General features: G+C 36.1%; 1 protein-coding gene across 1 annotated transcript in view; it reads left to right on the forward strand.

Moving 5' to 3' along the window:
• Positions 1-2,981: 2,981 nt before the first annotated feature.
• FGGY (FGGY carbohydrate kinase domain containing) overlaps positions 2,982-21,801 on the forward strand; it is a 77,736-nt gene continuing 58,916 nt past the window's right edge. Inside the window, exon 1 of the mRNA XM_015821623.1 lies at positions 2,982-3,083. Coding sequence (XP_015677109.1) covers positions 2,982-3,083 — 102 coding nt within the window. The remainder of the gene's footprint in view (positions 3,084-21,801) is intronic.

Genomic DNA, 21,801 nt, shown 5'->3' on the forward strand with positions numbered 1-21,801 from the left:
TTAAATAGAAGATAAAGAATGTCTTATCTATACATTAATATAATTTGAAGCATCAATAAAAGGATCAATAGAAAGCTTCATTCCAAATACATATGGTCTCAGTAAAGGATAGATTTATTTTTGTATAAACAAATGTGTGTGAAGTTTATATAAATACAAACTAGTTGATAGAGAAGATATAATAGAAGTCAGGTAAATTACTTGATTTAAAATGCCATACATGAACTTAAGTTTTGAATATTTAAGCATCGAGAGATGAAAATAATTGCCCACAGTAGCCTCTCTCTGTAAAGACCCATTGAATATTTTAATATGTATTTCACTTAAAAACCAGCATGGTTCCGTTTTCAAAACATTTTGATATTTAAAACAGGGAGATTTAATGTATGAGTTCATTATAGAGGTCAAAGATGGCATGCTTATTGACATGCTTATTAAAAAAAAGCATCTTATTGACATTTTCCTTTTCAAAATTCAGCATTGAGATTCAATTAATCCTTAGCTACTGAAAAAATAATAACTATAAAAGATCAACACTAATTTCTAACACAGTTTCACAGTCTTTTGCATTCCGTCTTAAATTAAATGTTGAAATTAAAGTAGGGCTATATTTAGAGTTTCTGAGAATCTATACTGTTTCTTGAAGTTTTAAGACTCCAGATATAACTTAGTTGTAATAAACACAATAAAAACCAATCAGAGCTGAAGAAGCTTCTGGGATGAGAAGTGAAACGTCTTCAAAGAAAAACAAGAAAGTCCAGTTGCCTTTTGAAAAAGCACGTTTGGGAAACCATGACCTGGATGACTGAGAATCTCCATAGACAATAGAAACTAATGTAATGATTTAATTGCTGTTTATGTATTGTCCACCTCTTTCAGTAGGGCATAATGGAGAAACCTTAAGTATGTCTATTGAGAACAAACCTCAATTTTATTTATTTAGAATTTATATAAGAAAATTTCATGGGATTGCAAGTTGATTTTTTAATAACCATAGTTTGATTATTCAAAAACACTATAACTATATTTTGTTGATAGTACTGCTTTAAGAAGTGGATACTGCATTCAGAAATGTTTTCTCTTGTTTCTACTAGCAGTTTTCATAATCAGTTCATATAAAAACTAAAGAAGTAAACGATCAAAGGAGCTGCATCAAAGCTTTAGTGAATGTTTAGATATTATTTACAGTTAAATGAAGTACTCATGTCTTAAAACGAAATTCAGAATCAGTAAGAACAGTAAGAACAAATGAAGGATCTCTTCAAACTGGAATGAAGTCTCTAATTCAGCATTTTCCTTCACACAGTGACCAGCTAGGACAGTGGTGGCGAACCTATGGCACGCGTGTCAGAGGCGGCACTCGAAGCCCTCTCTGTGGGCACGCGTGCCATGCCCCAGAGATGGCAACTGTCCTCTTCTACCAGCCGCCCACTAACTCGCCGAGGTCCCACGTGGCCGGATGCATCCCAGCACCCATGCCTTGCCCCTGCCTTGCCTTGCCCTGTGACATGGCGCCCCCTCCCTGTCTCGCCTTGCCTCGCCTCACCCCACAGAACCAGCCTCCTGCCCACCACCCCACCCGCCAGAGACCCCTGGATCTCCCCCAATCCTGCCTGGCCCCCACAGGCGTCCCTCCCCATGAGCAACATTGGGATGGCCACGCCCACCCATCTGCCATGACCACTGTAGCCACGCCCACCCAGCGGGCCACGCCCACTCAGCACCCAGCAATACATAAGTGGATTTTGGGTTGACATTTGGGCACTCAGTCTCTAAAAGGTTCGCCATCACTGAGCTAGGAGAACCAACTCATAAATAAAGTGTGAAGATAAGAATTTTTGCCAGCTTTTGGTTTGCACCTGGCGCTTACTGCCTCTGATTCTAGAAATGCCATAAAAACATGATGGCTGATAGAGACAGATAAGAGCATCTTCCAAAAATTGTCTGTAATTTTCTTTAAAAAAAATATTCTGGAAGCCACTGAAATAGAAGGCACAAAAGGAGGTTATACCGTAAATGCTTTCGATAACACAGAATATCCTTTTAAAGCTATCTGTTAGGTTTCATACAGGCACAGCTGTAAATCTGAGCTCTCCAGATATTTAATCCCATATTCAGGAATCAGCGTACTTGGCAGAAAGCTCATAGACTTGACTCAGCAAGATTAGTCTGTTCATTGCAGACAAGAGTAAAGGTATATTCACATAGGAATCTGCCCACTGCAGAACACCGAAATTAAACTCAATGTGTAGATCTGTCCTCCAGGGTTTTAAGTGCCAGCCTTTTTCTTCTCTTGGCTGTTCTTTAGATGCCTTTGGAAGGCACCTGATGTACATTGAAATAACAGTTGTTTTTAGCACAGGAACAAATGGTTCCTACCATGCAGCCTTATTAATAGCATTATAAGCCAGCAGACCTCTCTACATCTTTACTATAGCATATCCTGTAATAGAGTTATATCTTATATAAACAGCTATTTTCCGTTGAATTCTCAGTAGAGTAATTTTACCGGAAAAGTCCAAGTTCCGTGAAAGACGAAGAGCCCTTCTTCTACTTTTTGGATTTTTAAATTCAAAAGCACCCGATGATTTAGCTTGATAGTGGGATTGCTTACATAAATTAGAAGGGAGGAAAGTGGCAAAAAAGGATTCAGATATTGCCTCATCATTTTTCATTTTGAAATCCTGCAGGCATACCAATACATACACTTTCTACCACCACATTAGCAGCTGTGTGAACCTTTTATCTCCTACAGGCGTGGGGTATGTCCAGCCATAAATCTTATTTAATTCTACTGTTCTTATCCTATTGCTTCATCCTATTGTTTAGCAGACTTTTGGCTATAATTTTGCAAGATCGAGAAAATAGAGATACAGGCTGTTTTTTTTTTTGTATTTGGCAGGTTTTTCAACAAATATCTCTTAAAAGTTTTGTTTTGCTTGACAGGCCCGTTTTCTTTCTTCTTAATTTTTGGACCAGGTATGATTGGAGCCAATGTGAAAGGACATAACGTGCCCTGTGAAAACCAGCCAATTGCTTCCCGATTGGCTGTAATATGTGGGACATCATCATGCCACATGGCGGTAAGTTCACGGTAGTAAATTAACAACTGCGTATAGTATAGCTGATGAAAAATGAACCTTTTAACATCTTTTAATATCATTTATACTCTGTTTTGAATTGTGAGGATCTTGAAGCTATTGTTACCTTCACAGGTTTATATATCATCATGAATTTGCCATAAAAAAGCAGCTATCATAATAGTAGATAACCAGTACTGTGGAAAAAGCCCAAAATATAAAAGCAGTGTTAAAAATTATTCTACTCTGACTTTAACTGGGCATTATGAAATTATAGCTGGGGACTTGGACCCTGAGTAACCCTTGATGAGAATGACGCTACTCTATAATGGAATATTCAGTGTCTTTAGAAAAGCCCCACAGACTTTTATTTCTCCCACCTCCTTACCTAATCAATATAAATCTTTCTTTCTTTGAGTGCTCTAATGATCTATAAAATTTTGAGACAGATTGTGGCTCCAAAAGAGGCAGGGTAAGCCATTTTTGCTTCCATAATTTTTCTCAGTGAATTAGTGCGAAAGCTTTTCCCTGGAGTTGTAATCTCAGCTCAAGAGTGTCTCTTTTTAAAATTAATATTGTTAAGCCTGAAATCAATCAATTTTGTGACTAGATTTTCTATCATTTTTGATTCATTTAGAAATAATTTATGTAAACTGAATCATTGTATGAAATGTAATAAAATTGACGTATATGAAGCAAAAATGGTTAGGTGTACACATTCTCTACTAATTATAGTGTAAACATTTGGTATATCTTTATATACATTAAATGGGTAGTATAAATTAGAATTTTGTAAACTGGTATTTGTAGTCACATATATACTGTATGGTTGCATGCAGAAAAAAAACTATAATAAGGGATTGCTGTCAACAATAGTTTAGTACCTTAGTATTCAATTATAAAGAAAATAATTTTGATCCAGCTGTTTAGATATATGAGTTTTTGTATGAACTGTAGTTCCTAGCAAAGGAAAAAATGAGTCTACGTGTGCCCTGGATAGTTTTGTGGTAGTGGGAAATTCTTTTAAACTCTTTTGAACTCAGTTTGGAATAAACCCAGGCCAAATAAATCCATCTGGAATCATTTTGTTGTCTTATCCCTTTTTCATCTTTCTTTTCTTATGGTCCTATCTCAAACTCATGAGGACAGTAAACCGGAGAGCTGGTAGCATTGAAATTTTGGACTTGAGGCTTGAGTCTTTTCCTAAGTATGCTGGCAAGAAACAAAGGCTAAGTGTTTTGAGCATTTAAATGCTGAGTATTTCTCTAATAATACTGTATTTTCCGGCGTATAAGACGACTTTCTAAACCCTGAAAATCTTCTCAAAAGTCGGGGGTCGTCTTATATGCCCAGTCATCTTATATGCCGGAAAATACGGGTATTCTATTTTATTCCTTTACACATGTGGTTTGGCATATTACTCATCAAATTTTCTCCCCCCCCCTCTCTCGCTCAAACTCTATATTTTAACTGGAAAAGTTGGGGGTCGTCTTATACGCCCAGTCGTCTTATACGCCGGAAAATACGGTATATCTATGTGACTGCTAGGAGTCAACACCAAACATTTCTTTGGTAGCACATAATCATCATAATGAATTTCTCTTAAAGCAAGTTGTTTGGTAGGGGAAAAAAAAGAACATAGCTTTCATCGGCACATGTTATATATCACCCTATATATAATGGATAATTAGCATTGTGTAACAATTGCTATTGGTAAGGTTGCTGACTTCTTGCTCCAGGTGGGCCAGTAGAATTAATTGCATTGTCAGAAGAGTCATTATGGTTAATTAATTAATCTGTTCATACATCATATTTATATAGCTACCCATCTCACAGATTTATGAATCTGGGTGTCATACAATAAAAAAGACAGTCATAAAAACTAATAATTAAAAATGCAACAGTTAAAACGCAAGGTTACTAATATCTGTTATCTTTTTTGCGTACTTAATTTGCCTACATGCTTTCAATGTTATTAAAAACAGAATAAGACATATTGCAGTAAGTCTACATCATGTTAGTAACCTTACACGTTGGCCCCCAAATGAATTTGTCCACAGCATATAAGGAACGGCTGCTGGAATTGGGTATGTCTAGTTTGATGAAGAGAAGGACGAGAGGGGACATGATAGCAGTGTTCCAATATCTCAGGGGTTGCCATAAAGAAGAGGGAGTCAAGCTATTTTCCAAAGCACCTGGAGGCAGGACAAGAAGCAACGGGTGGAAACTAATCAAGAAGAGAAGCAATCTAGAACTAAGGAGAAACTTCCTGACAGTGAGAACAATTAACCAGTGGAACAACCTGCCTCCAGAAGCGGTGAATGCTCCAACACTGGAAGTTTTTAAGAAGAGACTGGACAGCCATTTGTCCGAAATGGTTTAGGGTTTCCTGCCTGAGCAGGGGGTTGGACTTGATGACCTTCAAGGTCCCTTCCAACTTTACTATTATTATTATTATTATTATTATTATTATTATTATTATTATTATTATTATTATTATTATTATTATTATTATTATTATTATTATTCTCATGATATAAAGAAAAAATGGCCTAAACAAGTAATACTGTAGCAGCACAGATGTAAATAGACTGGGATTTCTTGATTTTGCTGCAGGGCATAGTATGTGGACCGGTGGGTTAAGATTGCCCTATTAGAATTTATACTGTATATATTAATGCCTTCTGTGCTGCAGAAGCCTTCCAATAGCATTCTTATCCTTTTGATTAGACTAGCCAAGCCACAGCAATTAAGAATGGGATATACGTAAATCTGTGAGCCATTATTTATTTACAGGTAGTCCTTGACTTACAACAGTTTGTTTAGTGACCGTTCAAAGTTACAATGGCACTGAAAAATGCGTCTTATTACCGTTTTTCACAGTTATGACCTTTGCAGCATCTCCATCATCATGTGATCAAAATTCAGATGCTTGGCAACCGGTTCATTTTTATGACCGTTGCTGTGTCCCAAAGTCATGTGATCACCTTTTGCGACCTTCTGACAAGCAAAGTCAATGGGGAAGCCAGATTCGCTTAACAACTGGGTTACTAACTTACCAATTCTAGGAGGCTCACAAGTGTCCATAGGTACCAGTTATTTACCCCCAATCATAACTGGACCATTGTTATAATTGAAATTCTTCTTAAAGTAATTCATATGTGAGGCCATAATGTTGTACACAACAACCTGAATAGAAGACCACCGAACACACTTTTAGGATTGGACTATAAATACGTTCCGGCCTTAATGTAACTTTTGCCCACCTTACTTCATTGTAATAAGCAATGCAATTTTCCATTGGAGAAATCAATGGCAAATCTGGAGTGAATATTTAAAAGGCTTTTGGTTGAAGGATCCTTTTATCTGTACCTGTTTATACTGGGCCGAGGACATAGAGCAATTGTATATGTCTTTTTAATGAGATGTATATGCAGCTGCAGTTGGTTGAAATTAACTGTACCTTTTTTTAATTAGGTCTATAAAATGTAAGTTTATTATCCTCCATGTTTTTGTTAAAAATCATTCTATACATTTCTCCTTTGTATCCAGGGACCCTGAGGGTAATAGAGATGAATCATCAGATTTAATTTAATGCAGTAGGAGAGAGACCTGTGTGGTCAAGTTGGCATGAAACAGTGGCTTTGATCTGCTTCAGGTGCACTGAGCCCCAACCAGCCAGCAACAATAATATCTTTGTGAGATGATCAGAGCAGAGAATGAAATAGAGTGGGGGAGATGGGGGGGGGGGGGAAATGGCCTGAATGAAAATTCAAGGCTTTCCTTTGTTGTGGTTCTGGCAAGCGAAAAAGTCAACTGTCAGGAGAAATTCAGCAAACATAAAACAGGGTGAAAGTGCAATGGTCAAGTAATGGGCTTCTTTCAAAGAATCTTAACAAGAAAGTATTCAAGATAATTTGATGGGTTCCCATATTTTCCTACAAGTGTGGATGGGAAATGCTGTGGAAGAAGGGGGGGGGATTCAATGATAAGTGTTGGGACTCTTAATCTGATGAATAGGAACACTTCAGTGAGTTTATGTGCTTATAAAATTGTAATATTATACTAGATTTAAAAAAACACAAATCTTCTTAACTACCAACTAGCCAAAAAACCTCTGAAAATTAAATAAAAGAAAGTTTTCAACTTGTCCCAGTCATTGGGCTTTTAATCAATAACAGTTCTTAAAATTAATCCTCTGGGTGTTTTTTTTTAGTGCATTGATGTAAGGCATTCCCAAATTGATTACAGTTTACTAGGTAAGCTTAAAATTGCTAAAATTCTTCTTCCAGTCCAGCTCAAACACTGATTTTTTTTTTTAAAAAAAAATAGTATTCAACTAACACTGTATTCAAGGAACCAAGGATGGTTATATGGAATTAAATTTATTTTTCTTAGAACTATATAAATAGCTTTCATCCTCTCCTAATTTCCATATTGTTTCTTTGAATCTCATGCTTATGTTTTCTTCTAAGTGTGCATTTACAAAGTTCATGCTGACACAGACAGAAAAGGACAATTGTTAAATCATGCAATTTGTGCAGGCACTCCACCCAGTTTCTGAATTAGATCTGTGTTTTCAGTTTGGAGCTGATGACTTTTGGCCTGAAAATCTCGCATTTAACTTAATTTTCTCTGATTTTATCTCTTGGACTGTTAAAAGGTCCTCTTAAAGATCAACAGGATATAAGAACTGAGGGATTGCTTGGGTGAATCTGTGTATTATAAATATCCCCAAGGTTCTCAGTTTAGTTCAAAGGGATGTCCTTTGCCTGGTTTTGTTTATATATTTTTAGAAAACAAACTCCAAGCAATTGTGCATATTCTGGCTTGGTTGATTTGATTCTCCCAGCAACTCACACAGTGCTCTTTTTGCTCCACAATATCCACCCAAGCTGCCAGTTTTGTTTACACAAATAGAGTCTGGAGCACGTTTTCAGCCCTAGAGCTTGCACAGTACGTGTCTTTCCAGAACATCCTGGGGTGGAGACCGCAGAGGCATGCTGGCTCAAAGTGTTCCTACAGGCTGATTTCTGTAATCTCAGCAGGAGCCAGACCAGCGAGTGGTTTTAGTATATGTTGGCTGCAATTTTATGGCAGAACATGCCACATCGCAAAAGCATCAGGCTTCTCAAATCATTACTGCGAAGAAGTTCTTGGCTGTGCTGGAAAATGTCTGCATAAAAAGGAAACACATCACAACATGCTGCTGAATTTGATTGCATTTTGAGTAGTTTTCCCCAGGAACACTCAAAATCTGCATAGTGGATTTTCATGTTGCACTATTCACTTCTGCTGTATTATTCACTTATTATTCACTAGCTTTTAGGCAGTTTAAATGTGTACTCTCCAAGAGGCTGGAGTCAAATGCCTGGGACAAAGAATTTTTCAGCAATTGGCCATAGCCCAGCCATTCACAAAAGCAGCAATTTGTTGTCCCGCACATTAGTACAGAGGATGGTGGATGAAGTGAGAAGTGTTGCAGGAAAATGAAAACAAACCCTCCCCCAAAAACTCATAAAAATAATGCAGAACCACAAAACTACAATTATTCAGATCCCAGTTTTTTTCAGTATTCTGTCTAAAGTAACAGATGAATGTTCAAATGCGACAGAGCATTTTACATCTTAAACTATCTTGTAGTTATTTGTTTAATATAAAATATACATGAATATTATCAATTGCCAGTAGTAGAAGTGAAATGGTTTGATACTTAGCTGACATATTTTGTTTCTTGTTTAAAAACTGGTATAGAAAACATCTAGCAGGAGACGTGAACATTTAATATATCTATGTCTTCCCAAATATGAAAGGTTAACACAGATTTTTCTCACAAATAACACATTTAAAAGGGAAACCCTCCTGGAGGAATAAATATGCATTACATACACAAAGTATATCTTGTATTAAGCAGATGCAGACTAAGTACGAGTTATCAGTATGCCTTTTGTAGCAAATCCAGTCCCTTTGCACTTTGTATGTTTTACCTCAGGAGGAAAGCAGTACAGATAATCCTCAATTTACTACCATTCATTTACTACCATTCATTTAGCTGAGATATTTTTTTTCTTGTTAAAAACTGGTATGGAGAACATCTAGCAGGAGACGTGAACATTTAATATATCTATGTCTTCCCAAATATGAAAAGTTAACACAGATTTTTCTCACAAATAACACATTTAAAAGGGAAACCCTCCTGGAGGAATAAATATGCATTACATACACAAAGTATATCTTGTATTAAGCAGATGCAGACTGATACTAGTTATCAGTATGCCTTTTGTAGCAAATCCAGTCCCTTTACACTTTGTATGTTTTACCTCAGGAGGAAAGCAGTACAGATAATCCTCAATTTACTACCATTCATTTAGTTCCTGTTTGAAGTTACAACGGCACTGAAAAAAAGCGACTCACAACCAGTCCTTGCACTTATGACTGTCACAGCATCCCGTGGTCATATGATCAAAATTTGGGCACTTGACAACTGGCATGTATTTTGGATGGTTGCAGCATCCAAGGACTGCATGACAGTTGTAATGTTTCGCTTAACACCATGGCAAAAAAAAAAGATGTAAAATTGGGCACAATTCACTTAACAACCACTTTGCTTAGCAATGGCAATTCTGGTCCCAATTGTGGTTGTAAATTGATGGCTATCTGTATATTTCCACAGAATACAGGAGTAGCCCCACACATAGCTAACTTTTAGTTGTACTGTTTTGTTTCATTCCACTAACTGGGAGCCACCAGATGGGACTTGCTGTACATGTACTTGCCTTGTTCATGAAATAGGGATCCAGGCATAATCCATAATTCCCTATTTGCAACTTATGTCCTATATTTTCTGATTGCTACTTCCGCCTTTTCTTTATATAATATAACATAGTCATGAAAGATAGAATAATGTGCAATTTATTTTAATAGAAGCTCTGAGAGCCCTCCATACGGCAACTGTGTTATGCAAAGATTACTCTCGATGATGCATAGAAATTTCTGTTTGAAGGCTCCACTTGACCTTTGAATGTTGTGCTGGGACGCTACAGACCATAAAGTGTATGGGACTTGGATAAAAAGTAGTTACAACAACAGCAATTTGTCATAACATTAAATGCACTTTAAGTGCTCTATTTCCTTTTTGTTTTGAAGTAATTGTCCATAAATTCAGGGGGGAAAAATGGAGGACTCAGGGCTCATTTATCCTAAGAATTTCTCCTATTTAGTGTTGTGTTATTATCTATATCCTGCTAAAACTGTCATTCTGGTAACCTTTAACTGGCTGAAATGATGCATTATAGGTCAATAATATTTGAACCAATGTACCTTGAATGGGTTAAAACTACATAATACATCCAAAATCCAGGACCCAAGAGAATTAATTTGGGGAAGTTGCTTCAGAGCTGCTTCAGCTCTGCTGGGCTTCTTCAGTGGTCCCACAAAGCTCGTTCTGAATGTTCCATAACAGTTTCCTAGACATTCTCATAATCCCTCCCTCCCCCCCCCCCCCCCCCAGCAGGAATAGGAAGGACCCCTGCACACTCTTCTTGGCACACACCTATTCCCCCCCCCCCCCGACTAGAACTAACAGGTCTATTACAGATTCTGTTTTGGTTGAAATATAGGGAACTATTTCAGAGTTGCAGTTAAAAATGGGGATATGCGCTAAATGTTTTTTTTCCAAAGGTCATGCAAGATGCATTGTTTCTGATTTAGACTTGTTCAACTTTTTAGATCAGGACTTTCCAACCGGTGGTACGCGTACCACTTGTGGTACTTTGCCACATGGCAGGTAGTACGCAATTGCTAGCCAAATGTAGCAGAGGAGGGGAATGAGCCGAAGCGAGCCAAGCCTGAGGGAGAGGCAGCTGCAACTGCAGGACTGTCTGGGCTCGGCAGAAGCACTAGGAGCCTGCAGGGCTCCAGCTGATTGGCTCCAGCTGATTGGCGCTTCCAGAAGCAGCTCGGAGCTGGAGGTGAACTGAAGAAAAAAAGGGGGGGAAAGAGAGGAGAGGCTATAAAAGAAAGTGGTTTGGGTGGGGGAAGGGAAAAAAGACAACAGGAAAGGTTTAATCCCTTTAAACAAATGTAATTAGTTTTACCCCCTTTAATTGAGTCTGTCTGTGGCTTTTAGAAAGTTTTCTTTGAAGGTAAACAGGCTTAATTTAAAGCTAAAGTTTTTCCCAGTTGCCGGAGCCTTTCAGTCTAGAATTGCACCTGAGGCAGCTTAAAGAGAAAAAACCCCCGGAGTTTGTGTTTCTTTATTTTCTTGCTTTGCACTTGATTCCTGTGTCTTTAAGGGTACAGGGAAGGGATTGGAGGGGTGCATTCTTACTATACTGTGGAAGAGCTCAGAAGGGCAAACCAGCTAGCTCAGGAGTCTACAAACTTAGCAACTTTAAGACCTGTGGACTTCAACTCCTGGAATTCCTCAACCAGACATAAGGGCTGAGGAATTCTGGGAGTTGAAGTCCACAAGTCTTAAAAGTGCCAAGTTTGAAGACCCCTGAACTAGCTGGTAGTGGGTGCATATTAATAAACATGGATAAATTCATCATACATTTGTCAGTCCAAAGGGAAAGGGATTTAAGAAAGGAATAGCCACCGAAGAAATTAAAACTGGTACTTTTTTTTTACTTTTTTTCTACAGTTTGTAATATTTTATTAGATTATAGAATAAAATACAAAAATACAAAAGCAAATAGTAGGACACAGTGGGGAGGAAAAAGGGGGGGAAAGTGAGGAGGGAAAGGGAAAAAGAACATACTTCCTCTGTTGCAGTAGAAGGAAGCATTAACATTGAACCTCGACTTTTTACTTTTCCATAATATTATAAACTAGCCATTTCTATAACAACAAATGAATCTAATCAGTAAAACCCAAAATCCCCCCCTTTTTTTTAGTCATCAAGTTTTTGACACCTTGTTAACACTGGTGGTACTCAAATATTGTCATGTCCTAAAAGNCCTAAAAGTGGTACAATCGGTGAAAAGGTTGAAAAACCCTGTTTTAGATGATACACAAGTTGATTTATTTGCTTTTTTTTCTTTTCCCTTTTACCCTACACTTTTTCCTCTTCCCCTTTTCCTCCCTTACTTCCCCATTGTTTTCATTTTCCTTTGTATTTTATAATTTGATAAACTAATAAAAAATGTCATTTTTTTAAAAAAATGACTGCAACCATCATAAACACATGCCAGTTGCCAAGCCTCCAAATTTTGATCATGTGACCAAGGGGATGCTGCAATGGTCATAAGTGTGGGAAAAAATGGTCATAAATCACTTTTTTCAATGCTGCTGTAACTTCAAATAGTCATTAAATGAATGGCTGGCATATATTCACTGCTTTCTGTAATGAAACCTTGTCTGCTTGCCCAGTCTTACTGATAAACACTCAGAAAACTAAAACAGGTTGGAACAGAAATAAAATTTGTAAGTTAAAATCTTTGTTTTCTTAGAGCGTAGAATTTCAGAATATTGCCATTTTTCTACAAATTGACTGTTCAGATAGGCTTGATCATCTAGGCTTTTATTCCTAGACATGGTAAAGATATTGCTATTTCTAAAATAATTTAGAAGAGGTGTTTTATTTTAAACATGTTTATTATTTTACTTTTAAAAGTAATATTTTACTTTTAAATACCGCTCTCAGAAAACCAAACGAGGTTGGAACAGAAATAAAACTTGCAGGCGAACATCTTTGAAGGATGTTTCTTAGTGTATCGAATTTCAGGTTATTGTCATTTTTTCTAATATATTAGCCTCATTGGGTATTTAAAATATATAACTGCTTTCTAAAATCTATAAGAAGTCTTCCTTCAATTGTGCTTTAAACTGGTTTACTGCTGAATGTTGTAATTTGAGACAAGTTAATGATGAGAGAAACAGTGGCTTTCCTTTTGCAGAGGATGGTCTATTGATTAGGAATCTGACCTTTTCCAAACCTATCTCGCTAACTTATTACATAGGGAGCCTTTAACTGTATTTCCAGCAAGGCCAATAGGAGTTGCTGGCAACTATAAATTAGCAGAATCTATTGGGGCACTGTTTTGTATCCTTGGTGGGATACTATTAAAAATACTGACTTGCGATATTGAATGCATAGGTGAACATACACATGAAGTACAAAACCTTTCCACTTGTAGGGAGCCATAGATGTCATATGTTTTATTTTTTTAAACCACTATATATAGTGATGGGACAGAGTGCATTTTTTCCAGCTTTAATATGTCATATTATTTCTCTTGAATATGAGCTCAAAAATCCATCAGGAATCCCCTCACTGTGGCGTCATGTAACCATAAAAGATTTTAATATGTCCACAAATCGCTTCCTTGCTTAATTTATATCTGAGATAATCGTTGTCTGAGTAAGCATGCTGGACATATAAATAATAATCAGAAAGTTTTAAAAAGCTTAGCTTTACATTTTTGTGGAACATTCATTATATTGAAGGAGCGACTTGGTGGTGAAGACCCTCACGTCCCATTCGGAAGATGGAGAGTTCAATTATAGGCAGCAGTAGATGTTTCTCTCCAAAGGCGCAAAGAAAAAAAAAATCTGCTGCAAATTCCACGTGGCATCATGAAAGTCATCCGGCTGTAAATGTTCAGCTCCATCTGGTCGCCCCAATTCTACCTCAAAGTAAGGGACTATAGAGTCGTAAAAGAATTAATTATACTGAAATCTTTATAACTATCAAGTAAGAAAAACTATTCATTAGTTAGTATCATTTAAGGTTCCAGTAACTAGAACATTAGACAATCATTTTGATTCAATTTTAAAATGAAACATTTTTAAAACTGTGTCTATTGCGAATGAAGGCGAATATACGTGTCCCAGGATAATGTTGCAGGATCCAATTTGAGTCAGTCACCAGAACCAGAGGATTTGTCTTTCAAGCTTTCGGACTTCTTGTGCTGGAGTCCATCTTCAGAGAACTTCTCTCTAGCAGAGTGTGTGTCTATTTAATGCATTTTATTTGTATGTATTATGCTTTACTTATCCTTAAACAATATAGTTATAATTTCCAAAAAGGGAAATTGAAATGTTGCAAATAAAAAAAATGAAGATAAGGTATGAACCATCAATACATTAGATTGCTAGGGTAATTGTACACAAAAAAGGAATACCTTATTTTTAAAAAACATCTTAATATAATTACAACAATCTTACTAATATTCATTGTAGAGTTTCTGAATAATATAACGTCGCTTGTATGTGTCTGTTGTAAAGAGTGCATTACTTTAGAGTACAAAAAGGCATTTCAGTGCACAGTACAAGACTGCCTGTAGAAACATATCCAGACAGTCCTTTGTATTCATTTATCAAAGCTCTCTGCTTCTATTTCATTGCAGGCGACATAGTAAATATTAGAGGGGCAAAGGTTATTCTCTATACAGACAGTGCCATTAACTGAAATGATTTTTTTAAAAAATTGAACTACAGGCCTTAAAATACAAAGCAAAAATGTTATTCAAAATTGCCAAACTCCAAAACATTAAAGAAAATTTATAGATCTTGTCTTCTGTGAAACATTTGATATAAATTCATATAATAACCCTGCTCTTAAGAAGGCAGGAAATGAACTGGACAGTATCGTTATTAGAAATACTCACAACTTAATTGAACAAGCGTTTCATGAATGTCCACCTGGTGTGAAATCTCCAATGCCTTTCCATTCCACCATTGGATTTTTTAAAAAATGTTTTGGAAAAGTAAAATCTGCATCTACACATTCAAATAAATGAGTTTACCAAATGTACCAATGACACAAAGTTATGAAAGGCAGTTACTGAATGTTATTTTGCTGACTTTGACTTTGTTTTAGCCTATCTAGGTAATTCTGAATCTTGCTGACTACGCCCTGATAAAGTATGAATTTACGGTTTTATGAAAATCTTGATGGGTATGATTTTGGAAAAAGAGAATGTAATTTGCAATTTTTTTTAGCATAGTTGTTTAGAATATACGTCCAATTACTCAAAGGTATAAGCAGAAAAGTAAAAGCTGGAAATCTACAATGTGGAGAAGAAAGTTCTTAAAGGGTTTATATCACTTGTAAAATGATTTGTAAAATATTTGACAGCCTGTTGTAATTATTTCTGTGCTGCTGCTTCTGTTTTTATGTTTGTACATAAATAATTTTTCCCTTGGATTTATATTAATTAGTGTCCAGGTAAAACATTTCAAATCAGCACCAGGTTTTGATGAAAATAAGAATCATTAATAAAGGCTCTAGCCAAGCTGTGCCAGCAAATTTGGAGAATGGCACAATGGCCAACAGATTGTTATATTTCAATAACAAAAAATGAGATGCAATGAGCTAAAGTATGCAAACTGTCATACAATGTTATTAATTTCACATGCTAGCAAAATAATGTTTAGGATTATGAAGTGCTTTTATTTGTATATTATTGCAGTAAGAATGGTCAGAAGAGAAGACTTTATTCATCCTTCCAAAGATACATTTAAATATATTTGCACTTATTTTTATTAGTAATAATGTCATCCCATTGAAAATTCATCCCAGAATGACTTTAATAACTTTATTAGTAGTGTTTTCTATTGAAAACTGTTATGGATAACTGCATATTAGTTCAGTTCAGGCTAACAGTTCAGTTATGCACTGACTGGAAAAAACATATTTTTTTACAGATTCAGTACAGTATTTTGCCTTATAATTCTTATGCTGTTTTCTGCCATGAAAGACAGCTTGATGTCATCTACTAAGTTACACATTTTTAGTGTTATTAATGACAAGTTTGGGTGGTACGGTGGCTCGGTGGTTAAGATATTTGGCTTGTTGACTGGAAAGCTGGAAGCCCAGGTTCAAGACCGGAGCATCACACAATGGGGTGAGCTCCCATCCTTGCCTATCTCCTGCCAATCTTGCAGTTCGAAAACATGCAAATGCAAGTAGATAAATACTTGTATACAGTGGGAAGATAACAGTGCTCCATGATGTCATGCAGGACACATGACCGCAGAAATGTCTTTGGACAGTGCTGACTCAATGGCCTTGAAATGGAGATGAGCACCACCCCCTAATGTTGGCAACAACTAGTGGAGTAAAATCTGCAAGGACTCCTTTTTTTTTTAATGACAAGTTTGGAGTTTGCAACAACTATAAATTATTTTCACAAACTCAGGATTCTTAACACCAATAGCATTAAGGAAATAGTTTCCAATGAACATGTCAACTGAAGATGACCCTTTGTGTCCTTCAGCACCAATTCCATTTGATGGGGGGGGGGGAAAGATACAATAACATAAATTACTGCATATAATACTAAATTACGCAACTGTACATTGTAAGGATCATTTGGAAAGCTCCCACACACACAAGCATGTTAACAGTATGAGAGAACTACAAATCAAAATTAAATGGGAGGTGCACAGATTCATAAGTGCAGAGGATGGTGGTTTCAAAAAACTTTGGAAAATTATATTTGGCCTTTTATTTTCTGATTATATAGGGAACTCTTCCACTTTCTTCTCAGAAATGCCTCTTCTTCCTGCCTGCCCTGTTTTTTTATAGATTACAATCTAGACCACTGCTTTCATCTTATTCGGAAAGTGATGGGTTTATTTGTTATCTGCGCACAAATATGAGTTGAGTTTAGTAGAAAGAAAAAGATGACCGTGCTTGTTTGCATATGTCTAAATTTAAATTTGTTTGATTTTATAAAGCTATGATAAACTAAGGAAGATCATTTGAACTGATTTCTTAGTACTGTCATTTTTTAATATACAATTATACATTTTAAAAGTGAAAAAAGTTACACTTTTCAGTGTTTTCAAGTACTTTTGCAATTCACTCGTCCTCAAGAGTTGACACTAAATTTTGGTTGGGCACACCAAGGTTGAATTGAGGACTGTATCTCATCCAGATGATTTATTCATAACAAACTCTTGCCTTCTGGCAATTGCATCACAGCTGAATACAGTTAAACTAGATTCATCATTTCATTTGTTTCTGATTGCTCTATAATGTTTACATATCTAACATATTAGTATAAATCTTGGAGGGAGTAGATTGAGGTTAAGTCCTCCCACATGGCTCTTTTTTCTTTTCTCAATCTTACTATAAGCATTGAACCTTCATAACAGTTGAAATATTCCAAACCAAGAGAGAAATATGTCCCTGGTTAATTCAGTGGTTTAAAATGGATTACAAATGAAGAACAGACAACCACAAGAACGACAATGTTTTTCTTCAGATGTCTGAGGACGCTGTCATTCCGGTCAAAATAATTGTCAGAAGGGATGGAGGGGTTTTTAGATTTTTATCTTATACCTTTGAAAGGCATGAAACCATTACATACGCCAGTTCAATTATATATTTTTATGGTAAAAGAGAAAACGAAATAAGCCACTCTTCAATAATTGTTCATATTCTTTGTGAACATTATTATTTCTTTGATTTATAAAATTTATAAATATACTCTGTTTATTTATACTTTGGGAGGTATATATAATAAAATAAAATACATAAAAATCATTAGAAAACCACAACTTAAAATAGTAAAAAGGTAAAAGGCAAAATGGTGACAAAGTATACAAAGAGTACATCCAGTTAACTATCATATAGCCATCTAGTATCCACTTATCATCGAATCTTCAAGCTAGTTGACAGAACCATGATTAAGGCCTTCCTTGGTAGGAATGATGTTTCATATTCATCTAATTTGGCCCAATTCCTAATTAGCCCAAAACGAAATGGCTATTTTTTCTTAACAATGCAGTATTGCATTCCATCACATACCAATTGTCCAATTTCTCCCATCCCACTTCTTTTCTAAATCTAGTTGTTACGTGGTGAGCTTCCAGGATAGAATTACCAAAACTTTATCATTTAAAGTCACATTTGAGGGGGTGAATATTAAGCAGTTTTGAGAACCTGTATTTATTGATGGATCAGGTAGTTTTGAGAACTCAGATCAATTTGAAAACCCCTTTCAAAAAGTTCTTACTTTATGACACGTTCACCAGACATGAAAATATGTTTTTTATCTATCATCTCTAACAAATTGAAGAATTTGTCTACACTCAGGTGATAATCTAACAGGGTACTGAATAATTTTTACGGTACTAGTGGTTTGTGATTAAATAGATTTTTTTTGCCACCATCCTTTTCAGACTTCCCTTCCAAATTTACTTTTAATTCTGTCTTCCATATTTTTTTTTATCCAGATCTTAAGAATTTCCTATCACATTTTCAAATAACATAAATTATTCTCAATCTGACTTTGTTCTTGGCTATACAAATGAGACAGATATTTGTACAAGCAAGTTTGCATTTGATGTGTAGCTGGGATTGAAATCAGAAACTAAAGCCTGCCTTCCCTCCAGCATATTATGCTTCCTTTTACATTTGAAGAGTTTTTAGAAATACTTGTGACTTCCAGCCCTTCCCCCTCCTTCCAGTTGTTATCGGTGTTATGACTTTTCTTTGAAGAAAAGCATCTCTTTGCTACACTTTATTTTAATACCTACAGTTAATGTTTTTCTTGGATAAGAAATGACCATACTTTTGAAAGAGTTTCCTTTTCCTTTGGTGTTTCAGATTGTTAAATTATAAGCCTCTCTCTCCAAATACATTCTAATTGCAAGGAATTGTTAGAGATAAAACTGAAAAATATGAATGTCAGAATTTAAACCTTTTGTAAACAATAGAAAATTAAAAATTATAACTTGTAAAGAATATCTGTGGAAGAAAGAGCTCTATTGAAGGCACATGTTGCAGGCAAAAAAAGAAACACTGAAGAAAGTACAACAAAGAAAAATGCTTACAACTGAGAAGCATAATTAACACAGAGATTACTTATTGAGGATGAAAATTCAGTCAACAACAATTATTTATCATATTTCTGTTCAGTTTTTAAATGTCCTCCTGTTACTTTTTAATAAGAGAACAGTTTTTAACTTGAAGGCCTAAAGTGTAAAACTATGTTTAATTCACATACTTTAAGAATCCAAAACTGTGTTTAATTATCAGTTAACCAATACCAACAATTCAAATATATGAGCTTCTTAAAGCTTGACAGAATAGGGTTTTCTAATAGAGAAAAGATAGTATGATGCAAGACCTGGAAGATTGCTGTGGTGCGGGCGATATAAAACGTTGAGTCAATGCAGAATTTGATATCACTTTTCTTGAGGAGATATGGGGAACTGGCTGGTTATGTTTTTAGGTTCAGTTTCAGTTTCTCAGGCTCAAAGATGTTGGTCAAAAAATTAGCATCTGTTCAGCCTGTTTCCATCTTGCCCATTTGGCTATTAAGATTTAGCAGAAAGGTGATATCCAAGAAGTGATAAAATAACTGATTACAGCAGAATAGTCTGTGATGAAAGATGAAGTGATGCTATGCTTCCTACACAGGATGGACTTGGAGATACTTGAGAACTTCTATCAAATAATTCCTTTCTGGGCAAAATACGTCTGCAGGCGATGGCTGGTCAGCTTTATACATTCTTGGAAAATGTGGGTTATCTCTCCCCATTCCAGTTGAGTTTCAGGCTTGGTTTCGTCACTCAAGTACTCTTGACCATGGTAGCAAATGGCCTGTTTTCAGGAAAAGACATACCGGTAATTCATCTCTGTTGATCTTTCTGGATGTCTTGGCCACTTATTCCATCTGCTATGATGTGCTGACTCTCTGGGGCCACGTACAGGTCTCAGAATTCATTCGCTCTGAATCTGTATAAAGCTGCTTCCCAATTGAAGGAGCAGGTACACAGATGTACTCCTGGTTTCTTCTGTATCACCCAAGAATCAAGTAACATCAGAAGTCTGGAGTTCATTTGGCCAGTGTTTCTGGTTATGCTGTGATCCTCCTTGGATAGCAGTGGCTTTGTTTGACTTACGTTTAGCATTGGATTAATGCAATATGCCTTTAAATATGACTCAGATTGCACCCTTTGTCAGCAGTGACACTATTACCTAAACTCCTTTCAGATTTAACATAGCATCTGTCCTAAAAGAACTGCACTGCCTGTCTTTGTACTACCAATCATACTTAAAAAATCTCAGAATGGCTGAGTCCCTTATTGTCTCAGAACCAAGATACTTGAACAAGAACCTTTCTCAATGTGAATTTACTAAAACATTTAGATTTACAAGAAAAGAGTCTTTTAAGTGACCTATCACTGCCATAAGTGTGTTCTCTAGTGCAGAGGTCCCCAACCTTTTGGGCACCAGGGAACAGTTACATGGAGAAAGGTTTTTCTGCAGACTGGAGGGGGCGTGGTTTTGTGTGCTGCCTGCATCTTGCGGATGGGGCTTTGCTTGTTTGTGCGGCACGGTTGCAGGCATGCCGTGGCCCGGTATCAGTCCACGGACCAGGGGTTGGGGACCTCTGCTGGCAACCTACTTTGGGATGCCTTTCCTGGAAGTCAGGATGGTATTGATATCTCATCTTTCAATACTAGAGAGAAAGAACTTTATTCTCACCTTCAGAGCTTAGTCACAGCTATACAATGCTTTGTTTAATAATGCCTCTCAGTGTTGTTGTATTGATAATTGTGCATTTTAAATAATATGTTTTACTTACATTATTACCTATTGACATGGTTTTACTGCTTCACATTTCTTTTTATGGTCTATATTTTATTGTGAAGTCTTCAGAATAGTGGATAGGCTATAAATATTTAAAATAAAATAGAGCTTTGCACCTGTCCTGAGGAAGGTATCTGGCTGTCAGGAAATCTCACATAGTTGCCACCAATTTCATTGTATGTTTTTTTAAAAAAAAATTGAATTGCATTAAAAATGATATTGAATGAGATGACAAAATATTGAATAAAAATCAGAATATTTACAATGCAGATGCATTGAATACATTTAAGGATGTGGAAATATTTCCAAATACTGTTTGTTTGTTTTTTGTTACACCAACTTACAAAGGTCTATCATGCTCAACAAAAGCACTTTCAAGAGCCTGCCAGCCCAAGACATTTTAAAATGCTATAATATTTACATGCATGATTCTTAAAATTAAATTTGGACTAATAATCAAGCTGGTTCAGTATTTAACTCAAAATGTACTTCAGAAGATGGAATTACTGAAAGTAAAATGGAAAGAGGAGCTCAAATGCACTCAAACATGCCACAAAATATGCTAGTGTGCATCAGTTCCTCAGTGTACCTGTTGTAAATTAGATATGGTCTGGTTTCGTATTTTAGCATTCATTCACCAGGCAGATTTGGATTTACTGTACAATTTTGGGAAAAGATTCCATTACTTTAACAAGTTGTCGTAGGTGCTGATTTCATGCGTCCACATGTGGCTCAATCTATGGTATCTTTTATTGCTACCTTTTATGCATACATTTATATTCATAGAAATTGAAACGTGAACAGCCCTAATATTTAATAGCTATTCATCCCTTTCTGTTTGGACATCTCTTCTATGGAAGCCATTACTAATTGTGAGAACGGTGAATCTGCAGAATATATTTGCATGCAAAACCCTGGAGAAATCTATTGGAAAGAACAAGTGGCCCTCTGCCAAATTCCAGGATTTTTAAAAGATCCCAGTAGAGTTTCTGGCAGAAGGAAAGAAAATCCTTGTACAGAGGAAAAGCTCCACACCCATTGTCTATGCTCAAGATGTACTAATGTGCAAATCTTAATTGCTCTCTAGATTTGTTGATAGTTTTTTGGAATGCATTCAAATGGTTTTTCAGGAGTAAGATGATATGAACATCTGAGTGGGTTAGTGGA

Source organism: Protobothrops mucrosquamatus, unplaced genomic scaffold, assembly GCF_001527695.2.
Source record: "Protobothrops mucrosquamatus isolate PMUCROS unplaced genomic scaffold, P.Mucros_1.0 scaffold1366, whole genome shotgun sequence".
Taxonomy (NCBI): Eukaryota; Metazoa; Chordata; class Lepidosauria; order Squamata; family Viperidae; genus Protobothrops; species Protobothrops mucrosquamatus.